This window comes from Calypte anna, chromosome 3 (assembly GCF_003957555.1).
Source record: "Calypte anna isolate BGI_N300 chromosome 3, bCalAnn1_v1.p, whole genome shotgun sequence".
NCBI classification, from domain to species: domain Eukaryota; kingdom Metazoa; phylum Chordata; class Aves; order Apodiformes; family Trochilidae; genus Calypte; species Calypte anna.
This window is the reverse complement of record NC_044246.1, coordinates 59996160-60008475: the sequence shown is the minus strand read 5'-3', so window position 1 is coordinate 60008475 and position 12316 is coordinate 59996160. Positions and strand designations below refer to the sequence as shown.

The following is a 12316-nucleotide window of genomic DNA, read 5'->3' as shown; positions in this document are numbered from 1 at the left end:
ATGCATAAATTTTGTAATGAGATTGTTAGAGCTCCTTGAAAATTAACCTATCCTCAGTTCTCTCATCTCTACTTGAGGCATTAATTGTTTCAGTGCCTCTCTTCTGCATCAGTCATCACACACATTGTCATTTTGGCTACCCACAAAGGAGCCTTACAGGCTTTGTGAATCTTTCCTTCTCACTTCCCAAACAGAGAGCAGACAGTTCTCTTATCCTCTCCTTATTTTTCCTCTGTGATATTTCTTTGTATCAGAATAGCCTGCCCTGGTTACACAGGGTAGTAGTTACACAGACAGGTACTACTCATATTTAGCAGTCAACGAACAATATTGCTCAGAAAACCAGTTCATCTCAGAGCAGTCCAGGTGCTCTGGACTCACCACACTGCAGAGAGCTCAGTGACATAAAATGTACATAACAAAGTCCATATGTAACTAGCTCTACAGAGGTTAGTAGCTGTGCAGGTGTTGCAGCCGTCAGGAAAGAACTCTTCAACATACAAACCCAACTTATTTTTATAGTTAGGCTCTGGTAAAAGTTTATGCAGCACTGTGGAAAAATTATAGTTGAATATAACTGAAGTACAACTACAAAAATAAGGATGTTCAAAGGATGGTCAAATAAGGATGTTCTGGATATTCAAAGTCCTTTTCTATCGTGTTGCATAATTTCATGGAGGAGCAGTAAATGAAGTGTATTTTGGGAATCTTCCCTGCCCAAAATCATCTGAGTAAAAAACTTGCAGATTTCCAAATAAATAAGCAAATAAATTAAAAATTGTACACGAGAGACACAAAAATAACCTCTTAATCAACAGTTTGGCCTATGGGGATGTTCAGCGTGTGCTAACAACAGCTCCTGGCAGGCTCGTACTCCTGTTCCCTGTATGTGCCAGAGCCTGGCTGTCAGACAGATCTTTATTGAGACTGCTATCCAGAGCAAATCCAGCAAAGGCATGCCTATTCCCCACCAAACCTGTACTCACCACTGTACAAACACCTTAAGACAAATAGAAATGTACTGAATTGCAAGGGATTGGGGAAGAGAGAAAGAAGAGAAAAGGGAGAGAGAAATCTCTGCCAAGTAGAACCCCTATGGCAATTTTGGGGGGGGAGACTTGGGGGTCATCCCTTTCACACCCATAGTACTCACTCTTCTTAAGGTGGAGAAAGAGTTTGCAAAGTGTTTCTCCCAGAAATGTCCCCCCTGAATGGATCTTTCCTTTAGCTTTATGGCAGATGTCAGTCAGACATGCCCAAATACCTGTTTGCAGATGTCAGGAACCAAGACGAAGTAATACAGCACACACCAAATTTAATATGGTTAACTGAGTTGCTTTTAGTTTATTAATTTTACCCATATACATAGTTGGTTTTGAAAACATCACGTGAAAAAGCCAAGACAAAGTGTAACAAAAAAATGGTATGGGAAAATATTTCAATATGCAACGTGCCAGTGTACCTACTGTGTTTTATACATACTTTACATTAAAAACAAAAAACCCAACAGCTTTCAGAGGAAGTACACATTTAATTTGAACTGGCAAATTTAAGTTTATTAATATGTAAAAAAATAAATCTACAATAGCAACAGTGCAAACACATCAGAAGTTGCGTGGCATATAGAACACAAATTAATAAAAGTCATTATACAAAGGACCCAATGTTTCCTATGGTACTGGCTGTGACGTGTACAACAAAAAACAGGGTGAGGAATAAACTGCGATGTAAACAGGAAGATGAGCTGCATATTACTGGTTCTTTCTTGTATGGTCTCTCTATTTCAGGGGGTAAAGCTGTCATACCTTGGATCTGCAATTAATATATTAAAAACATCAGTTTCAACACATAAGATTAGAAATCTGTATTTTGCTCTCTAGCTAGCTGGTAGATTGCTTGAGAAGTTACTGTTAGCTTTGTACTGGAATTCTGACTTACTGTGGTGACATCAAGGTTGATAGAAATACTAATACATTACACACCAAATGCTCACATGTGCGTTGTTCTCAGCTTGGGAACTGCTGTACACATTGGCTTGTTATGTAAGTTTAAGCTTTGGCTTGCTGGTTTGTATTACCTTATTTTGCTTTGTGGGATTTTTCAGTTGCTTTAGGTTTTGTCTTCATCTTTCTGGCAGATGAAAATGGAAGTTTCAAATGTTACAGTGCTATAGGGATGTTGGGTGTTGTTTGAATGCATTCATTTGTACACACAGTGCTTATACTTAAACATACAAGAGTTAATTGTGCACCCACTGATTTCACAAGATCACAGTGGTTGAGGTAGGAAGGGATCTCTGGACGTCACTTGGTCCAATGTCCCTGTTCAAGCAGGGCCACCTACCACAGTGTCATATTTCTATATATTGAGCATTTGTCACTCTTCCTTTGTACCTCAGTGCAAGTTTTATGGAGGTGGACGTAACCACCTGCCTGTCCTGGCTTTGACATGAAATTGGAGAGATCTGGGTACACTGCTTGGCTGTGCTTTTCCTAAATGTACTCCCTAAACATTAAAGAAAAGAAGCCCTGCAAAAAGCAAGCCCCTAGGCACAAACATTTTTGAAAATCTGAATGCCCATCTGCACAGCATGTGCTTGTTTTGGGTTTTTTCCATCTTGCAATTATCCTGCCCTGCAGAAAAAAAATCATTAAATATTCACTTAATCTTAGAAAACACAACACACAGCTAACACTGATCTAGAGACCAACCCTACAGAAGGAGGAAGGTATTTTCAACTCACTTCCTCTGCTTCAAGTGTTTTTCTTCTTGTAACAACTACTTGATTGTTTCACCATTCAGGGTAAATCTGTTCTTGATTTTGATGAGGATGGCTAGCTTAATGTAATATCACAAATAAGGGAAGGGAAAGGAAGAGTCCTAATCTTAGCTTTGATGAATATGCCCCAGTCATTTGAAGTAGGAAATTATGATTAAAAGGCAGAACTAAGCACTCAGTTCCAGTGAGCTCACTCTGGGGCTACATTATTTAAGCTGTAAATATTTTTCTTTCATCCCATAAGATAAAGGGGAAAAACATTTTCCAGAAATCATAATATTAAAAAAAAGAAAAAAATAAAAAAAAGAGAAGCCTATCTCCTGATAAAACTTCTGTCTGCTTTTCATCTGAACTTGTCCTCTGACAAACAATCAGTGAATGACTAGCTATGCAGCTGCTACTGGGCAGTAGTTGCAAAGATCAAGAAGTTTAATGCAAACTAGTGGATAGTCATGCCTACTGTCAAAAACTATTTTTGACAGGAAGATTGCAGTTGGGAATATATTACAAAAAAAAACCCAGGACCCTATGGCTACTTCTAGAACACATCCCATGGGCAGAACAGTCTCATTGATTGTTGGAAAGACCTGAGAATGCTGCTGCAGGAAGGTCAGTTCCTCCATCACCTGGAAGCACCGTGTGATCCACTATGAGGATTAGGGTGGGCTATTTTTCAGGGTAAGGAGAACAAGGCAAAGGTCCTTTCCTAAGAAGTATTTATTCAGTAGCATGCGCTAGCAGCTGTGTTGAGCTAGCCTAAAATCACAGTAGGGAATAAGACAGTCCAATGAGACTATTTCCCTTACTGAGCAGAAAAGCTCAGTAATGGAAAATCAGAAATGGAATCTTGAATTTGGGCTCTGTAAAGGAGTTCAAGGAGAAATACTTGTTTTTCAACGTTCCCTTCAGCAATAATACTACATGCATTAGTAGTACATTATAAACATACATCACGACTAAAGAAGAAGTCCTGTTAAAATACCAGAAGATATTTAGAATAAATAAAATTTACTGGGGAAATATTTTTTATCATACAGGTATTTTTCATTAAGGGAATTGGCAAAGAAAGCTATAGAAGATGAGATCTTCCAAAGGTGCAAAAAAAGACCAACAAAAAAGCAAGAGGTATTTGAAGAGTACTTATATGGCTTTAGGAAGTCTAGACAGCTGAGTTAAGAAGTTATGTTCTTGAGGTTTGCACGTGCAGTCAATAAGCTTCCCCACCATAGAGGGCCTCAGAGAAGAAACCCGATAGATGAATCATCCATCTCAAGATCCTAACATAAGTCCTTGACAATGTAGGTAGCCAAAGGAAAACAGATTTCTAACCTGGTCACCTAAGCCTGATACCTATAGTTGTTCTCAGACCATTCCCAGACAATGAAAGACTCCATCCATCTATTACTGATCCCAAGTACTGATCAAATCTCCAACTTTTCTATTCTCTTTAAATACTTCTAGAACTCCAGTTAGGTGGAAACATTGATAAAACATTCTCATCATTGGTTATTGTATGTAAATGCAGTATCACCATGTAAACGGTCTGCAGATGAATGAAGCACAGTAAATCACATTTGTTTCATGGCCTTGTTGCCTCCTTTTTAGCAGTTAGACCTATTAGACTTACCGACCATTCTGCATTATCTGTTTTGGAACATCTCACATTCACTGGTAATTTAAGCACAAGTTCATTATAGGAGAGACCCTCTGATTTGGACCATTTGAATTTGTTCATTGCATCCATAAAAGACAGGTTTTTATATTGTTTAGGACTCTTGATAATGAACGGCCAAGTCCTAAAAGAAAAAGAATAAATAGATTTTTTTAAACAGATAAGTACCATAATGTTGGAACTGATGAGGGAAAGCTTTTGGTGAATCTACTCAGAAAAACAAATACACTATTAACATGTACATCATGCCACGCTCTCAGCTAAATTATCAGACACTGAAATAGATGCAGTTACATTGATTCTAACAGATTTAAGAAAGTTCGTCAGCAATTGGGGACTTGCTGCCAGATGCTTTTAGAAACTAAGGAATTTAACTTAAGAAAAAGAGTCACATTGCTGTTCTCTGATCTACAAACTGAGAACACAGACAATATAAAACAGATCTGCTGTTGTAAACTCTCAAAAAAAAAACCAACCCAAAACAAAATAAAACAAAACAAAAAAGAAAAAAAAGCACCACACCCTCCACCAGGCCTAGCAGAGAGTGTTGCAAATAAATGCTTGCCATGAGAAAACTACTTCCAGAGGGCTCTGCCAAGCTCTGGTCACAACTCAGATAATTTATCAAAACTCGGGCTAGTACAGGAATTGCTCCAACATAAATTGGTTGGCCCCAGTGCCAAAAGATCAAATGAGACCAAGGGGTGTTGTGGACATTGCCTTTTGGCATGTCCCTACCAGCTGCTGGCTGCAAGGGAACTTTTGGCCAGGGGGTGGGATGGAGCCCTGCTGCATGGCTCTAAGAGATCTGACTCTGTGTACACGTGAAATCCTTCTCATGAATACTGGGGCTAATCCCATCCCCCACAGGCCGCAGACATGGAAAAGAAAGGAAGATGTTGCTGTCTTTCATTTAGTAAAGGCAACAAAAAAAACAATAACAAAGGAAAAATTAAAAATAAAACTGCTGAAGAAAACCTTTTCCATTGTTTTTCTTTCTCCTTGTTTGACGCTACTGGGATACATAGAAACAACATGGTGGACAGGTCAAGTTTTTAAAAATAGAATTTAAACTTTTTTCTTTACACAGAATCACTGCAGTTGGAGAAGACCTCTAAGATCACTGAATCCAACTGTCAACATTTCCCCAAATAAAATATATATATCAATATCTGTATCGCATCTAGAAGGTCCAATACAGCTAATAGAAGAGTGAAAGTAGTTAAAACTTTATCTAAGTAACCTAATTAATAGTTTGGTTGGAGCATTGACCTATCTTTTCAAAGCACTTTAGACACATCTATGTTATCTTGCAGTAGGCTGTCTCCCAGTTGTGTTGGGTAAAGTGCTGCCTGTGCCAAAGCTCTGCTCTACTCAACATCTAGGCTCAGAGGACATAATTTTAATCAAGGAGCTGTTCTATACTAGTGTGGCCCAAACATTTTCCTCTCATCTCCCCATGATTTATACCACTGTCTCGACCACCAGGCTCAGGACAAGAAGAGTTTTTAAGTGAGCCACAGTGCCTTGATCCTGCTTCGAGTTTGCCTTCATGTGTAAGTCAAGAGGGACTTTAGAGGAGCTGGTGAAGCAATCCCAATGCTAGACTGACACAAGAGAGATGAATATCAGGTCACATATCCTCAGGCTGACAGGGTTTAATGAAACAAGAATTGTGGATTAGGTCATAAATACTAGAGGCATTAATAATCTCTTCTTCTAATTACTATTCCATTTGCGGCAGACAGTCTGCATACTTACTGTATTCAAAACATCTTTATTTCCCCAGGCCAAATGTGCTTTTTTTCCTTAAGTACAGTTATCATGAATGAACACTTAAGAGAGCATACATTCGTTAGAATATTTTCAAAGTTCCAAAAGACTCTTTTAGCTGAGACTAATTTAGAAACTGTGTTCTCCCTATATTAAAAGAGATTGGAAGTAGAATAGTGTGGAAAATGAAGCAGACATTGACTTTTTTTCAAACTCTTCTGGCTTGGATATAAATTTCAGAACTAAGACCAATAAGTCTGTACATCAAATTACTTTGAATTATAGTTTTATATGTCTTTGTTACAATAAACTGTGTAAAAGAACTTTTAAAATGTAAATGTGATAATGCATTATTTGCCCATTAATTTTATTTTAAAACCTTACAGCTACCTTAGTTTAGTCCAACTAACAATGTAATTCTTCTAACACCACTAATAGTACATTCTGCTTTACATTAGTTGATTATTTTTCTGCAATTCATTAGTTTGGGGACTTTCGTAGTACATTCTACCTTTCATTAGTTGATTATTATTCTGCAGTTTATTAGTTTGGGGACTTTCCTCTTTAGACTGTTCTCAATCTGTTTACAATCACTTCTGCTGCTGCCGGGATGTTTTAATTTTAAGCACTGTAAGGAACAATTTAAAGCTGAAATAAACAATTGATTCCTATATATTCATGTGCATTTATCCTGTCTATAGAGGGCTTCCTCCCATCTCCCACCAGAATTTAAATTCTGTCTTAGATTCTGGAAATCACTCTTGCTCTTAGTGAGCAGCATGTTGTGCAGGTAATCCCACTGACATTAAAGGGGGAAAAGCCAGCTCTAACAACCCACTGGGAAGTATCTTGTTCTTGCTAGAGACCCTCATGATGAAGGACAGCAAGAATTCTGATGACTTACTGAAGAAAATGTAACACCTTGTTTAAAACTCACCAGCCTGTTGTTTACCTAGCGGTCAGATGCCAGCTGGACTGGACTTTGATGGTGGTTATTATAGATCCTGAGTTGCCTAAATGGTAACAGGTCCCCACTGCTTGCCATTCACAGAGGGGTAGTTAATATCTGTGGAACACTGACGTAGATAGATCTTACAGCAAAATGATCTTATTTCTCCTGAGCTGAGCAGTGAGCCAATATTCAGATTCTTGTAGGTTATTTTTATTAAGAAAAATTGATGACTGACCTAGGGGGTTTTCTTTCCAACAGGGATTTACATCTCTAAAATGTGCAGTGTCCTGCTTTCCTGAACAGCACAAGTCCAAGACTTGGGAGACTGTGTCTATGCACAGATTTCAAACCCCTGCAAATAACAGTTTACCTAAAAAAACTCTCTTCTTCCTCCTGGCTAGATTCCTACCCCCAGTTCCCAACTTTTCTCTCTTCTTGCCTTGCATAACTTCTCTGACATGTTATTCTTCCAAAGCTTCTGTTGTCTTATGTCTCTCCATTGTGGTGCTTATCTATCGTTTGCCTTTTTCTATGAAAAATTTAATATCCTCTAAGCCTATCTATTTCCTTTCCAACTTACAACTTCTTCCCCTTTTGTGCATTTTTGTCACTGTCACCAAGACAGCATTAAGTTCTGCGTGTGACCAACGAACGGTTCAAGGATCTGGTTGCACCAATTTACTTCATCAGAATTCCTGACAACAAATACACACAGGGTAATTCAATAGCCGTGCTCTCAAATCCTTTTTCAAAATTATCTCTGTATATGTAGAACACTGCTATGTCTTGATACACTGATAGATATTAAAGATTGCTATTCAATTGTTATACAGTCTTTTTGCAGATGGTTGTGAAAAAAAAACAACAAAAACCTGTCGTGAGAGATACTGTTTCATTAAAGGAAAAAAAATGCTTTTTTAATTAAAAAATAAAAAAATAAAATAAATTTTAAAAGTTTAAAATGTTGGCAGGAGAAATAAGTAGCAGCAGAGTGTATTGACCAAAAAGAAGTGGCCCTGCAACAGGTTGCACTACCAGAAAGAAAGAAAGGTCATATTGAAATTACCCTGTAATCCCACAGAGAGAAATAGAGGTGCTACACATAATCATAAGCACTTTACTTACCTGACTGGTCTATAGATTTCCTTAACACCAATGAACTGGAGTTGTTCCATTATATCTGGAATACTTGCACATCGGGTGAGGTTGATTCTTGGATAATAGAGCAGATATGACAGGCACATTTCATTCCTGGTGCTCAGACCACCCTGAAAATGGGATTTTTCTTTCAGTCAAGATAGCATTCGAATCCCACGGATAAAAACACTGATTAGTATTTATATGCTAATGAAATGTGTATCAGGAAGCCCAATTCAACAGGTTTACCTTGAACATTAGGTTATCAAGTAGCAAGAAGTCATATAATTAATTACAAAATACACTGCAAGTTCAAACACTTGCTCCTGAGCTTAAAAGATGTCAGTAAGGGCAGCTATCAATAAAATAAGACTCTTATTATGTTGAAGAGCATTTTCTGAAAAGCTCAGATTTATTTTCAACCTCATCTCTATGTTACTTATATTGAACCTGTTTCAGAAAAAGGGCTTCATAGTGGAGCAGATGGAGAAAAAAGTCTATGAGGATAAATAGTCTGTTTAATAAGAAATTAAAAGAGCTTTGTTTAGTAAAATGGAAGCCAGAATGGAATATATATCTATATAGACTCTCCTTGTAAGCACATATGCATATCAAGAGTAAGAAAGGAGTTAAGTTCACAGATATGTAGACTCAAAAACAAATGAGCACAAAATATACAGTAATTAAATAGAGTAAAAAATTTTAGGTAGCAGCAGAAACAGAGTCTTAAACAGTCTTCCACTGAGAGCCACAGCACAAACAACTAATTTAAAATTAATCTTGCTGAATATGGACAAGATTATGAACTGCACATTCCTACACTCCATGTGGGAACAGTTCCACGAATCTCACAGAACCGCAGGAACAGAGGATTCAAAACACAAGAACCAAGAGCCAAGAGGTAGTGAGGTCACCACACAGGCAAGGAGGACAAAAAACTCAAAACCCTTCATTCTCATTCTTTTGCTTTTCCTAATATGTCCAGTGCTTGTGCCTACATGCAAGAAATGATTGAGGGAGAGGTATCCCTGTGCCCCTCGGATGCCAGGACCAGGTCTTCCGTGTCAAGCAGAAACCCCTTAGGTCTCAGCTGCCAGAGGTCTGGATCCAACCCCTCCTGAGGAAGTGGGATCAGCCCTTGGCGAAGGCTGGGTGCCCATAGCTCTATAAACAGTGGGTCTGGCACCACTCCCTAGTTTTGCAGCCAGCTGGCACAGTCCAGCTCATGTCCCAACAACCAAATTTGCTCCACCTCCAAAACAAAGTGGCCTCTGCTAATCTAAAAAGATGCATCTGAGAGATGGTGCACTGCCATGTGCCAAACCTGAGACAGTCCCCTCAACCCCAAAGGACATCCCCACCCCCTGGCCATGGGCCTGCCCTGTCTGCTGCTGTGGATGTGCACCCACAGCTGTGGCACAGCCACTCCTCATGTCTTGGCTGCAAGGGAGCCAGGGTACAGAGTGGCCTCCTCCTGTGCCATCCCAGGAGCAGCAGACGCCTGGGAGGGTCCCTGCTGCTGGGAAAGCCACCACCACATGCTAAAGTTAGGGTTCAGAGGCTCACTGTGCCCAGCCTCCTCCTCCCAGGCATAAGGACTTGCATTCTGCACGGATTCTACATTAGGCACATAGGAAACTGGTCCCGTCTTGGTCATGGCATAAGTAAAAATCAGTATGCAAGAACTGGCAATAACAACTTTGGGGGAAAAGTGTGTAACATAAAAATTATTAACTATGAAGAATTTTCATGTTAAGACACGTTATGAAGAAAGCACTCCTGATAATAGTGGTCTGATTTTTAAAAATCTTTTCTGAACTAGCGTGCTTATTTTTTTGAACAGTAATTTGAATGCCTTATGCAAGAGATCAGACGATGATCCTAATAGTTGTGATTACTTTAAAACCTGTCTCTGAAATAAGATAATACAAAGTTACATGCACATAGGCATTAGCAAGTAAGTCCACACATTTCTAATAGCATATTATGAAAAAGATATTAGTCCCCAGTATGATCTGTGTAGTTATTTTGATCCATAAAAACTATTCTTACCCATGTCATGCGAATTCGGTCCACAGTACTGTAGTGACATTCTGTGATTAAGTTGTCCCCCTGAAACACAATATTTAGGAGGTTCACAGTTCTGAAGTTTATCAACAACAGCTTCGGGTAGCCACAGATGATAACAAACACTTAAGAAATAAAGATCAGAGTAGTGGGTACCACTCTTTGGAAGAGCAAAGGATTAGGTAATTGGCATAATGTAAGGCCTTGGCACTTAGCATTCATATTATCCCAGATCCTCAGAGATCCCCCATGGAATTAAACAGAGTCTTATTAAGAATCTGGTCTGTTTTGTTGTGTTTTTTTATATAACAATGAAGGTGCTCAGTTATAAACCTATTTTCAGCAAAACTATATATGCAGATAATGTATATATGCACATGATTCTTGCTCCAAAAGTCACCCAGAGCTACTCTGGATAGCTTTCCCTAGGCTAATTTATCCTGCCAACTTCAACAGAAATACTTGCCAAATGAGGAAAAGAAGGTTTTCCACATAACAATAACAATTATTTATCTGCCAAGCCTCGGAGTAGAGGAGTGGCAAGCAAAGACTTAACTACATTGACAGATACGTATGGGAAAAGCCGAATACTTACCTTCTCAAGTACATACAATTAACTTTTTGCTCTCTTGACAAACTGATCTAGATTGGTAGTAACTTTAGTCGCTAGATCTAATCAAATGCAAATCTCAAAATAACTATGACGATCAAGTGAAAATTTAAAAATATTGAAGAACATATCCAGATGTCAAAAATCTTATATTTGGGGGCAACTTTGTATCACCAGGTTGCCAGAAGTTGCTTTGCTTTGGTTCATTTTTAATTTGTATCATCATCCTCCCTTATCAGCCATTGTATTAATCTTCCCTGAAAAAAAAAACAAAACATCACCCCTCAAAGTTGAGAATTACTCCTTTCCTGTGGGCTGTCTCCTTGCGAGATCAATGCTGGCACTAACTGTACTCTGGGCTGCTGGAAGAAGGTGCATCAGCCCCATATTGATCAAATGGAGTTTTCTGAAGCAGAGTGAGCCGTAAGAGCTTTGCTGCTCCAGCAGAAATCTCCTGGTTTCCACTCACAAGGCCTTTGGCTTTCGTGGCTTAAGGAGTGGGTAACATTGAATAAAAATCTTCCTTCTGTGAGACTAGGTCTTTTGCTCCTAGTATGCAGAGAAAACAGATAACCTGGACTCCACAAGCTGAAAGAAGGATACAGCCTTAGAAGAGCTTGCAGAAGGACAGAATAACAGGAACATTGATGAAAATCTTTAATATTATTAGTTAATTGATGAGAATGTGGTCCAAATTACACTAGAACAATGTATGTAAAGATGTATTGGTAGTTTTGCATAAGATGGAAACAATAAAAAGCACAAAAAAGGCTCCCTTCAGAGAAAGAATTCCAGCTCCAACTCAAGCTGTCTTTTTAAAGTTGCTGATACTATCAAATACCTTTTAGACTTTCTGCTGTCTACTCCCTTTTGTTCTTGAATTTTAAGAGGCCTTTCTCTATAATCTGCATGGATTTTCCTTAAAATATTGCAGGCTTTCTCTGCAAACCTGTCATCTTCTGCCAACCCTCTTCCTAAACCCTTCAACACTTCTTTCCTAGGGGAGATAACACCAGTTTGTCTTTGAAGTCCCTGTAGAGTACAAGCAGTTGTACTTCAAAGAGTAAATGCTGCACCTGAACATCCAGGTTTTGCAGTAGGAATTAAACTGGAATTGTTAGCATTTTAGCTTCTTGCCTTTACAGGACAAATATCAAAGTATCCCCACATGGAAGAAGATACATAACAGAGAGAGAGACGTGAAGAGAAGCCCAAAGTTTAAGCTGCAGGGCTTCTGACTGTACTCGAAGTTCAGTCATTGCAATGGTTTTTGAGTTCCCTTCCCTTACTGGCTCCTGTTGTAAACAAATTCCAGTTGTTTGATAT

At 38.7% G+C, this 12316-nt stretch overlaps 1 protein-coding gene across 1 annotated transcript in view; it reads right to left on the bottom strand.

Moving 5' to 3' along the window:
* Window positions 1-1320: 1320 nt before the first annotated feature.
* Window positions 1321-12316, bottom strand: part of MOXD1 (monooxygenase DBH like 1) — a 51461-nt gene continuing 40465 nt past the window's right edge. Inside the window, exons 9-12 of the mRNA XM_030447751.1 lie at window positions 10366-10425; window positions 8302-8444; window positions 4407-4575; window positions 1321-1812 (exon numbers count right to left, since the gene is read on the bottom strand). Of these exons, the coding sequence (XP_030303611.1) occupies window positions 1648-1812; window positions 4407-4575; window positions 8302-8444; window positions 10366-10425 (537 nt within the window). The 3' untranslated portion in view covers window positions 1321-1647. The remainder of the gene's footprint in view (window positions 1813-4406; window positions 4576-8301; window positions 8445-10365; window positions 10426-12316) is intronic.